This window comes from Rhinoraja longicauda, chromosome 2, assembly GCF_053455715.1.
Source record: "Rhinoraja longicauda isolate Sanriku21f chromosome 2, sRhiLon1.1, whole genome shotgun sequence".
NCBI lineage: Eukaryota > Metazoa > Chordata > Chondrichthyes > Rajiformes > Arhynchobatidae > Rhinoraja > Rhinoraja longicauda.
Window position 1 is genome coordinate 46,945,751 of NC_135954.1, and position 12,331 is coordinate 46,958,081.

Consider the following 12,331-nt stretch of genomic DNA (forward strand, 5'->3'; position numbering starts at 1 on the left):
ACTTGAAAAGTACCTTTGCCTTCCAGGATTTTCATTCTATTTCAGCAAGGCACACTCAATGAATGGGATAGTTATTACTTTTACATTTCTGAGCCATGGATAGTTAATAATCAAATTCCTAAATATCATACTTTTCAATGCACAAAGGGGAGTTGTATGACGGGCTGAATAAAAAATACAATAGAGAACTAAATATATAGGAATCGAATAGCGCCGTGTCAGGCAGAGTGCTTCTTGAAAGTGACTTTCCTTAAATACTTTGGTGTTACAATGTTGTGGATGTATGTTGTCTTCTGAATGGTTCAATTCCCAAGTATAGTTATGTAAGAAAAGGAATAGGCAGCTCTAAGTCACAACACAATAAGGACTTTGAGGGACTTAGAAACAATACATCATGCAAGCAAACCTTGAGCATTATTTTATACTTTTGAAGCTACAAGTTGTATAATGTGTTATTGAGCATACCTTTTGAAATATTTACCATTCACTGTTCCTCCTGTGCCATGCAAGATTCTTTCTGGTGCGATTGATGTGATTTCAGCTTTCTGACACAAGCATCTATCACAAATACATATAAATAAATTTATAGACCCATTACTGCACAAGACAAGAGCATTCAGACCGCTCGGCCTGCTAATTTAATTTGGCACTTGATACTCTCTGGTATTGATTGATTGATTGAAAGATGCAGCATTGAAACAGGCATTTTGGCTCACCAAGTCCTCACCGACCATCGATCTCCTGCCGCAGTCAAAACTTACAGCACTATCTTGACCAGTGGGGCAAATGGGCTAATGGAGTTTAATGCGGATAACTGTGAGGTGTTGCATTGCAGGATGTCAAACCAGGGCAAGGCCTTCGCTAATAGTGGAAGGACTCTGGGGAATATGGTAGAGCAGAAAGAACTAAGAGTGCAGGTACATAGTTCTTTGGAAGTGGCGTCACAGGTAGATAGAGTGGTCAAGAAGGTTTTCATACATTGGCCTTCATCAGTCAGGGTATTGAGTATAGAAGTGAGGATGTTATGTTACGTTTGCAGAAAATGCTGGTGGGACTAATTTTGGAGTATTGTGTTCAGATTTGGACTCCCAGGTATAGGAAGGATGGTGTTAAGCTGGAAAAAGTGTAGAAAAGATGAATAAGTATGTTGCTAGGACTTGCAGTCTTGAGCTGCAGGGAGAGGTTTGGTAGACTAGGACATTATTCCTTGGACACAGGCAGTTGAGGGGTGATCTTAAAGAGGTGTATAAAGGAAAGACATTTGGACAGGTACAGGGACAGGAAAGGTTGATGGGCGAAATGTAGGCAGGTGGGACTAGTGTAGATGGTGCATCTTGGTTGGTGTGAGCAAGTTGGCTGAAGGTCCTGCTTCAGTGCTGTATGACTCTGACTCTTTGACTCTATGACCAGTTCACATTAGTTCTATTTTACCTCACTTTCACATCCACCCCCATCACACGAGGCAATTTATAGAGGGAATTAACCTACAAACTTGCATGTCTTTGGAATATGTGAGGAAACTGGAGCACCTGGAGGAAACCCACGTGGTCACAGGGAGAATGTGCAAACTCCACATAGGCAGCACACGGGGTCAGGATCAAACCCGGACCTCTGCCGTTGAAGTGCAGCAGCTCTAAGAGCAAAGGTAGGGAATAGCCAGAGAAGTAATTTTGTGGAATATTTGAGAGCACTAGAACAAAATTGATTGGTAGTTATGATCATAATATTTAAGTGCTCTCACTGGAATGCAGTAAAGAAAAGATGTCCCATTGAGCTAAGGCAGAAGAATAACAGAGGATGTAAGCAAATCCATCGGCTTGCAAAATATTTTAAAAATAAATTGCCTTCTGAATGAGAGAAAAAATACAGTAAAAATTTAATTTAATGGAAAAGAATGCACAAAAGAAAAGATTTTTGTATTAATTAACATTCACATAGAATAAAAAAATGAGAGCTGGGAAGGAAGAAATCAAGAAGGGGCGTGACAGCATTTGTGCCTCTTTTTCATTTGCGCAGGGTATGTGAATGGTACTGGCATGATCAGACTTTCCATTCCCATCCCTAATTTTTCTTGAGAAATTGTGGTATTTTCTTGAACTGCTTGCAATGAAGGTACATCCACAAATTTAAACCTAACAACAATGTAGGAATTGTGTCATTTTCCAAATTTGAATGATTTGAGACTCACAGAAAATCTTGCAGTCTTGCGTGTTCCAATGTGTCAGCTTCTATTACCTTCTAAGTGATGGAAGTCACAAGTCACTGCAGTGCCTATTTGTGGATGAGTAATATGTAAGGCCAGGGGACATAAAAATGTGTGATCTCAAAGAAGAGTATGATATGCCATTTGAAGCCCTACCGTGATACTTTATTTTCGTTAACAAGTGGTAAAAATTCTGGAAATATCTGTTTGGTTAGTTATAAAATCACATTTCTAGATCTTTATCAGCATACCTGCTAATTTAGTTTCATCCTTGTTGACTTCATAATCTCTCCTCAGCTATCCTCAGCTTCCTTCGTGTCACAAAGGGAAAAAGTTGCTTTGATTCCTGTGTTTAATGTCAGATACGAGAGGGTCAAACTTGACTGTGACGTTTCTCTTTACCGAAGATCCCTGGTGCTTACTGCTTGAGATTATACATGTAGAATAGCCACATAAGAGAGAGTTGGTAGCTAACTGCCATTTGTGCAACTTCATAACATCATGGAGTGTCATTTCAAAAGACAAGGGAAAAAGAGGAGTTACAAAATGACAAATAAATGGAGTCTTTTGTGATCAAATGGCCTAGAAAACTACCTCAGGTGCATCAGTTAAATGAGATGAACTAACAATTGAATTGAAGATGAAGGATAAATCTCTTCTTACGTCTTAAGCCCTTTGCTCCTCTAGGGAGCATAGGCCATTGACAAATGTCCTCCACCTCACTCGGTTGTTGGCAGTTCTTTCGAGATCGCCCCAGTTGAGCCCTCTCCCAGACATTTCTGCCTGGCCACCTCTTCTCCAGCTGTTCCTGGGGTGACCTCTTTTCCTTTTTCCTTGGGGGTTCCATTTCAGGGCTTGCCGGGTGATGTTTGTGGCAGGTTTTCTGAGGGTGTGTCCAATCCAACTCCATTTTCTCCTTCGAATTTGTAAGTCAATGAGATCCTGGCTTCTTCTTTTCCACAGGTCCACATTGCTTATTTTGTCTCTCCACCAGACAAATCACCCTTCTTAATTTTTAATTTATGGAATTTCCTCCAAAGTCTTTATAATTATTCACCTACATCTACAGCATTGTCTGTAAGGTGTTGTTCTATTTTACTGAATACCATCGAGTCAAACAGAATATTTATCTAACCAAGGTTAATTTTTGTGCAATTGGATGCTGACAGTTTTTAAAGGGCATTTTCCCAAGTTAAATTCCCAAAATGAGTTCCATTTCTTTCTGTTCGACACTGTTTGAATTTGCAGTCTGGACAATCTGAACACTTCTTAAAATGCCCAGCACTCTTAATCATGTTGCATGGCTCATTAAATACAAATTTTAAGAAAGTTTTTTTAAATCCAGTTCAAACCCACCATATTTGGCTTGGCAGACCCTTGGTAACCTAGAATTGACCTCCAGTGTGTCCACCTGAAAGATTAATGAAATTTGTAAGAGTGAGGCATTAAGTTCAAAGGAATTCACAATTCAGCTTTTTGAAGCTGAACTTCATTTTCATGGGTTGACCTTAGTCAGCACAACAATTGCCAATTTTTTCAGTTAATATAACACTTCCCATAGTTGAGGGTTTCAGCCCTGCACCAAGGTTTGAGTACATAATCTACAGGGATCATATAGTTCACTACTAGTCAATCAGCACTTCCAAAGCATAGATTAATTGACTATGCATCCAGTTACTGTTTAGTAGCATTTAATCAATTCAATTCCATTGCAGTGTTCATCAATACCATAGTGAAAGTATTACCTTTGAGTTTTATGTTTGTAAATTATGTGGCATGTAATCATTAACAAAATAAAATGAACAATGGCCTATTTCTCTAATATAAATTAATTGTAACATCTAAGAGAAAATGTGAGATTCCGAGAGATTTACTGTTATCAGTTCAAATTTGATCTTTCATACTGAAGTTACTTTGTCAAATATGCTTTATTTGAATGAGGCATATAGAGATACACTCAGGTAGTTATCATTGCTTTAACAGTGATCTCTTATGGCAACATACATTCAATGTACAATTCTATTGATACTTCAAACTTTTTCATTATTGTATGAATATTGTCATTTTCAGAAACACAGGCCACTGAAGTCGAAATTGAGAGTCCTAGTCCAGATGGTACGGCAGGCACCCAAACAGGCCCCATTGTCCGTTTTGTGCCTGTTCCTGGGCACACCATAACAGACAGGCTGTTCGATACACGGAATTCAGCTGATGCGCTGATAGGAATGAGAGCCCGGAACTACAAACAGAAGCCAAGAGAGCAACTAGTAAGAACCAGAATTTTGTGACATCTTTGGGGAAAACATGTGATTAAATTATTGGTGGTTTGACTCTGGTGAGGAATTTATACCAACATTTTCTTTTTTTAGCAAGATGTTTAATTATCCTCTCACTAATTTGTTTATCCAAATGTAAATATCAAAAATGTTAAATTTAGTTTAGTTTAGTTTAGAGATTCACTACGAAAACAGGCCCTTTGGCCCACCAGGTCGGCACCGACCAGCGACTCCTGTGTATTAACCCTATTGTAGCGACCATAGAGAATGGTCCGGGTCGTCGAACCTTCAGATTGGCCAGCAAGGTCACGTGTGAGCGCGACCGTAGGGATTGGTCCAGAGAGCGACATCGCTGATTGGCCAGCGTTGTCATGTGCGCTTTTGGCGCCCGAAATGTTCAGTTCGGAGAAGTCTTCAAGGAAGACAGTAAGTTTTTGATGGTTGTCCTTTACCTTGTTGTTTAATTTTGTATTCGAATATTGCGGCTGCAATAAACTTCTTCTACAACCAACAAGTTTTCAGACTCGCCATATTGGTGACCCCGACGTGATCTGGACGATCACCGACTATGCAGGAACACGACGCCTCGTTGTTGAATGCCGCGCCTGGCACACCGGAGTTAAGCGCGGTAAGCGTTCACCTTCCATTGTTTTGGACACATTCACCGCAATCTTGGTTTGTCCACACCGAAGCCCAATTTCATATAAAGAACATATCGGCCGACTCGACGAAGTATTACTATCTCGTCAGCGCTCTATCACCGGAGACGACCACACTCGTGATGCGGTTCATCGTTAATCCGCCTGCGGAAAGCAAGTACGAGGCAATGAAGAAATTGTTACTGCGAACCTTCGGGTTTAATAGGCATGAAAGACTTCTGCACCTACCGGACCTCGGAGATCGACGGCCGTCCGTTCTCATGGCCGAGATGATGATGCTAGCCGGTGAGCATACGGATTGCCTCATGTTCGAACAGGCATTCCGAGAGAAGCTTCCTGAGGATGTCCGACTGCTGCTCACGGATTGTTCTTTTAAGGACCCCGAAGCATATGCAGCGAAAGCGGACACGCTCATAGCGGCTAAAAACAAGGCAAGTGGTTCGATCAACAAGGTCTCGACATCAGTGACCACGCCACAGCGACATCAAGATGGCGCCGCGTCTCCCGCCAGTTCTCCGAAAGCCCGCCAAAAAGATCCGCACAAGCGCGGCTGGTGCTATTATCACCTACGATGGGGTAGAGAATCCCGCAACTGCCGCTCACCTTGTACCTTCGCGGGAAATGCCTCGGCCGATCGTACATAGGGGCAGTTGCGATTGGCCAGAACCGACGCCTCTACGTCCACGATCGATTCACGGACACAGAATTTTTGGTAGACACGGGAGCCATCGTCAGTATAGTGCCGCCGACCGACCTCGAAACCAGAACGGGTAAGACAGGTCCCACCCTCATCGCGGTTAATGGCAGCCCCATTCGCACTTTCGGTATACGGAAGATGTCCCTTGTGTTAGGCCTCCGCACGTACGAATGGCCATTCATCATAGCAGACGTCAGACAAGCGATCCTAGGCGCAGATTTTCTCTGGGCTTTTTCACTGGTCCCTGATGTCCGCGGTAACGACCTCCGACCCTCCGCCAGCGAGGAGCCCGTCGCTCCGACAATCGCCTCCCCGCCCAGCCCTACTGTCCAGGCCGTCGACGCGGCCCCTGACTCGTATGCTGAGATCCTGGCGGAGTTTCCAGAGCTGCTCATCCAACGTTTTGACACGCCTTCGGCCAAGCACGGCGTGGTCCATCACATCCGCACCGAGGGCCCTCCCGTTTTCGCTCGGGCCAGGAGACTACCGCCAGACAAACTGGTGGTGGCACGGGTGGAATTTAGGAAGATGGAGGAAATGGGCATTGTCCGTCAGTCCGACAGCCCGTGGGCCTCGCCGTTGCATATGGTCTCCAAGGCATCTGGGGGGTGGAGACCATGTGGCGATTATCGGCATCTCAATGCTGTCACCACGGCTGATCGCTACCCCATACCGCACCTATAGGACTTTTCGTCTGGGCTGGAAGGAGCGGTGGTGTTCTCCAAAATCGATTTGGTGCGAGGATACCACCAGATTCCGGTGCGGCCAGAGGACATACAGAAAACTGCCACGATTACTCCGTTCGGGTTGTTTGAATGGTTGCGTATGCCTTTCGGTTTAAAGAACGCGGCACAGGCTTTCCAACGACTGATGGACCGTGTGGATCGGGGTTTACCCTTTTTGTTTATTTATTTAGACGACATCCTGGTCGCCAGCCCCTCAGTGCAGGAACACCAGGTCCACTTGCGGACTGTGTTCCAGCGGCTCCAAGACCACGGGCTCATTATCCAACCCTCCGAGTGTCAATTCGGCCTCCCTTCTCTTGATTTTTTAGGGCACAGAATTACCCCTGCCGGCGCCTCCCCTTTGCCCGAGAAGGTGGAGGCTATCCGGGCATTTCCCAGGCCCACCACAGTAAAAGGACTACAGGAGTTCGTAGGTATGGTTAACTTCTACCATAGGTTCGTTCCGGCAGCTGCGCGGGTCATGCGCCCGCTCTTCCAGTGCCTTGCGGGAAAACCGGTAGAGTTGATATGGTCCCCGGCCGCAGAGTCGGCTTTTACAGCAGCTAAGGCAGCATTAGCAGACGCCACCATGTTGGTCCACCCGAGCCCCTCCGCCCCCACGGCCCTGACGGTTGACGCCTCTGACGTGGCGGTGGGTGGGGTTCTGGAGCAGCAGGTCGGTGGCCGTTGGCAGCCCTTGGCGTTTTTCAGCCGGCAACTAAATTCGGCTGAGCTGAAGTATAGCGCATTTGACCGAGAGCTTCTGGCCCTCTATTTAGCTGTTCGTCATTTCAGGTATTTCCTTGAGGGCCGCCCATTTGTAGCCTTTACGGACCACAAACCATTAACATTTGCGTTTTTCAAATTGTCTGACCCATGGTCGGCCCGCCAGCAGCGGCACCTGACTGCTATCTCCGAATTTACCACCGATGTCCGTCATGTCGCGGGTAAGCTTAATGCCGTTGCTGACGCCCTATCTAGACCTGCTTTTCCCCCATTTCGGCGGTGGACTGCATGGATCCCCAGGAGCTTGCGGAGGCACAGCTTCTAGCGGATACCGCCTCGGCATACCAGTCCACCACTTCGGGATTGAAGTTGGCTCAGGTAGCCTGCGGGTCGGAAGGCACAAAAGTCTGGTGTGATGTTTCCCTTCCCCGTCCCAGGCCGGTAGTACCGCCCTCCCTTCAGCGCCGGGTTTTTGATGCCATTCATGGGCTGGCGCACCCGTCCATCCGCTCCACCTCTGCTTTAGTAGCAGCTCGGTTTGTCTGGCATGGCCTACGGAAACAGGTAGCGGGTTGGGCGTGTTCCTGCGTTCCCTGTCAGACCGCTAAAGTCCAGCGCCATGTCCAGCCTCCCGTACAGGATTTCGAGGTCCCAGCAGTTCGTTTTTTCCACATCCACGTGGATTTGGTCGGGCCTTTGCCTTCCTCCCGGGGCTACACCCACCTCCTCACGGTGGTGGATCGGTTCACCCGGTGGCCAGAGGCTTTTCCATTGTCTGATATCTCGGCAGCCTCTTGTGCCAGGACTTTGGCCCTCCATTGGGTAGCTCGTTTCGGGGTCCCGGCAGTTATTACCACTGACAGGGGGCCGCAGTTCACTTCGTCCCTCTGGGCCGCGCTCGCAGAACTGTACGGTTCCAAGTTACAACCCACTACTGCATACCGCCCCCAGGCAAATGGACTTGTAGAAAGGTTCCACCGTCAACTTAAGGCGTCCCTCAGTGCAAGGCTTGAAGGCCCGGACTGGGTAGACCAACTCCCCTGGGTTCTTCTTGGCATCCGGACTGCTCCTAAGCAAGATCTCGGTGCGTCGTCCGCGGAGCTAGTATATGGCTCGACACTTCGAGTACCCGGAGATTTGTTTCAGGATCCCTCAGACCAGCTGCCTCCAGTCCCATCAGTCTTAGCATCTCTCAGGCCACGGGTGGGTTCCCTGGCTCCAGTTCCGACTTCACGTCATGGGTGTCCCATGGTACATGAACCGCCTTCCCTGAAGGACTGTGAGTTTGTGTTTCTGCGAAAAGATTCCCATCGTGCCCCGTTGCAGAGGGTCTATCAAGGGCCGTTCCGGGTTTTGCGTAAGGGAACGGCTACCTTCACCTTAGACATGTGCGGCAGGAGTGAGCTCGTCTCGGTGTCCCGGCTCAAACCTGCACACTTGGATCCGGATCAACCAGTCCTGGTCGGCCAAACCCCTAGGAGAGGCCGACCTCTGTCAGTTCCGCTCAGTCCAGGACCCCCCGTTCCGGCAGTTCCTCCAAGTCCGGAATCCCCTGCTCCTGTGGTTCAGGCTGCCCCTCTCCTTACTCGTTATGGTCGCGAAATCCGGCTCCCTGCTAGGTTCCGTACCTCGGGTTCTGGGGGGGGTCATGTAGCGACCATAGAGAATGGTCCGGGTCGTCGAACCCTCAGATTGGCCAGCAAGGTCACGTGTGAGCGCGACCGTAGGGATTGGTCCAGAGAGCGACATCGCTGATTGGCCAGCGTTGTCATGTGCGCTTTTGGCGCCCGAAATATTCAGTTCGGAGAAGTCTTCAAGGAAGACAGTAAGTTTTTGATGGTTGTCCTTTACCTTGTTGTTTAACTTTGTATTCGAATATTGCGGCTGCAATAAACTTCTTCTACAACCAACAAGTTTTCGGACTCGCCATACTATCCTACGCACACTAGGGACAATTTACATTTATACCAAGCCAATTAACCTACAAACCTGTACATTTATGGAGTGTTACCTCTTTTCTTTTTAAATTGCATCACCTATCCTACCCATCATTAATATTGACTGTTTTAGTTTAGTTTTTTTAATTTTAGAGATACAACAGCGATCCCCATATATTAACACTATCCTACACACTCGAGGTACAATTCGTTTTTTAATTTTAGAGATACAACAGCGATCCCCATATATTAACACTATCCTACACACTCGAGGGACAATTTTCATTTATACCAAGTCAATTAACCTACAAACCTGTAAGTCTTTGGAGTGTGGGATCAAACTGAACATCTCAAAGAAAACCCACGCGGTCACGAGGAGAACGTACAAACTCCGTACAGACGGCATCCATTGTCGGAATTGAACCCGGGTCCCCGGCGCTGCAAGTTCTGTAAGGCAGCAACTCTACCGCTGCGCCACTGTGCCACCGTAGACTGATTCTAACCTATCATTCAAGACCATGAAAGCATGACAGTGGTGGTGGCAGTTACTCAGTCACAGACCATCAAGTGATTTCATTTGAGATTCTCTCTCAGCATTTGCACGCTGACAATTTCCAGCAACTAAAGATAGACACAAAATGCTTGAGTAAATCAGCGGGACAGGCAGCATCACTGGAGAGAAGGCATGGGTGACATTTCGGGTCGAGACCCTTCTTCAGACTAATGTCAGGGGAGAGGGAGATACATAGATAGCAGGAGGAATCACGGAGAGCAGCGAGAGAGGAAATTTCTGAACTCTCGTCAGAGAGGGAGCAGCGAGAGAGGAAGTTTCTCATCAGAGAGTACAGCAACATCCTCTCTCGCTCAGATATGGGGCACAAAACTGCTCACAATACTCCAAATGCATTCTAACCAGTGCCTTATAAAGCCTCAGCATTACTTCCCTGTTTTTGTATTCTAGCCCACTCGCAATAAATACTAGCATTGCGTTCACCTTCCTTATTACCAATTCGACTTGCAGATTAACTTTTGGGGAATTCTGCACCAGCACTCCCAAATCCCTTTGCACCCTATGTGAATACTCCCTATGTAAATCCCTATGTGAACACTCTCCCCATTTAGAAAATAGTCTACGCCTTTATTCCTTTAGTCAGAAATCTTGGGAACTCTCTAGCCCAGTGAGCAACGAGGTGAAGTCATTGAATAAATTCAAGCTGAAGATTGACTGATATTTAAACTGAGAAGGAACCAAGGAAAGTGATGTTGAGGCCAAGTTTGAATTAGCTATGATCTTACTGCATAGCAGCAATAGCTCAAGGGACTGATTGTCTTCCTCCATCTCCTCCTCCCGTTTCTCATTTTCTTTTGTTCTTAAGTTGTATGAAAATAAGTTGTAATATCTAATATTTTGAGCTTGGAGAGAAGTAACATCCAGAACAAGTCTACTTCTGAACTGTTTTCCTGAGTTATGTTAAATTCCTTAATTTCCTTACAATGCCAAAAGCTGTTAATCTTTGGTTTGAATGAACTCAATATCCATATTTTGTCCAACAATGATTGTAATACTCACTTCAGAGGTTGCTGTCTATTTGACATTAAATTGAATGAATGGTGCTCCTTATCATGAAATCTTAATTTTCTGACATTGCTAAATTATGTCAATACATTATTCCCATGTTAACGGAACAGTTATCATTAAACAATCACCACTCACTGCCTTTTATTTCTACATGCTAGCGTTTGAACTGGAGTCACTTTGCACATTGAAGTTATTATGATTGATTGTGAGCTTTCAGACTCTCTACCACCATGAATGTATGAATTCAATGATTCCGACACTTCAGGCAGTTTCAATTCTCTAGCAGCTTACATTCACCGCCAGTTAAATGTCTGTGAAATGGCATGGTGCCGCACTGTTACAATTGCTGCCTTCCAGCCCTTACAGCGCCATAGACCTGGTTTTCATCCTGGCTATGGGTGCATGTCTGTACGGAGTTTGTACGTTCTCCCCGTGACCGCGTGGGTTTCCTCCGAGAACTTCGGTTTCCTCCCACATTCCAAAGACGTACAGGTTTGTAGGTTAATTGGCTTGGTATATATGTAAAAATGTTGTCCCTGGTGTAGGATACTGTTAATGTGCAGGGATCGCTGGTCGGCCTGTTTCCATGCTGTATCTCTAATCTAAACTGTAATATGCACAGTGTGAAGAGTAATAGAGGGCAAATATGGAGATGTTGAGAAATATTGAGGTACTTGTGGGATTGTGCACAATAATATAAGCATAATCCTGAATGTCATGCACTCTCATCACACTTTATACTTTACCTAGATAGCTATATGCATTACAGATAATTACTACATAATTTAGGCCGTTGCTTTTCAATTTGGCAAAATTACTTGAATTCCCAACAAAGCCATTTATACAAAAATGTATTGCAACGTAATGATTGCTACAACACGCCACAACAGCAAACCACTTTCATTTAACTATTATTTCATTCTACTGTATGCCCCGTAGTTCTCAATTTTTCCTGTAAGAGGAATAGATTGTTGATCTCTGTCCGAGATATGAAGGGTTTAGACAGAGAAAATAGAACAATCTAATCCTCAATCCCAACTTCTCCGCTCTATCCATATAAAGAAGTTCTTCATCCATGGAATCATTTCAGTAAATCGCTTCTGCACTGTCATAGGCATTCACCCCTTTAAAAAAATTAAAAACTGGACACATTACTCAACCTGTAGACAAACCTATGTTGTACAAAGGTTCATCATGACCTCCTTGCTTTGTATTTGTTTTACTATGTCTGTGATTTCATTGGCTTTGTTTACAGTTTCTCCAATTCCCTTGTATTTTTCAAAGCAGTGTCCACCTATACCTCTAGACAGCTCATTGTTATCTCCTCAGTTCTCAAATAGTGAGACAGTGAAATACATTGAAGCACAGCGGGTCCTGGCATGTGAATCAATGTAACTTAACATGCAAGTACAAGAGTAGGAAGGGAATTCGTATGTTGGCCTGTAATGCATGAAAATTTACGTAGAAGAAATATCTCATTCCAATTGTGCATGCCTCTGGAATATCGCCTACAGTTCCGGTCCCCTGCA

At 45.4% G+C, this 12,331-nt stretch overlaps 1 protein-coding gene across 1 annotated transcript in view; it reads left to right on the forward strand.

Annotated features, from left to right (window-relative positions):
- Nucleotides 1-12,331, forward strand: part of LOC144604267 (insulin-like growth factor-binding protein 4) — a 77,197-nt gene that overhangs the window by 49,789 nt on the left and 15,077 nt on the right. Inside the window, exon 2 of the mRNA XM_078418511.1 lies at nt 4,274-4,470. Coding sequence (XP_078274637.1) covers nt 4,274-4,470 — 197 coding nt within the window. The remainder of the gene's footprint in view (nt 1-4,273; nt 4,471-12,331) is intronic.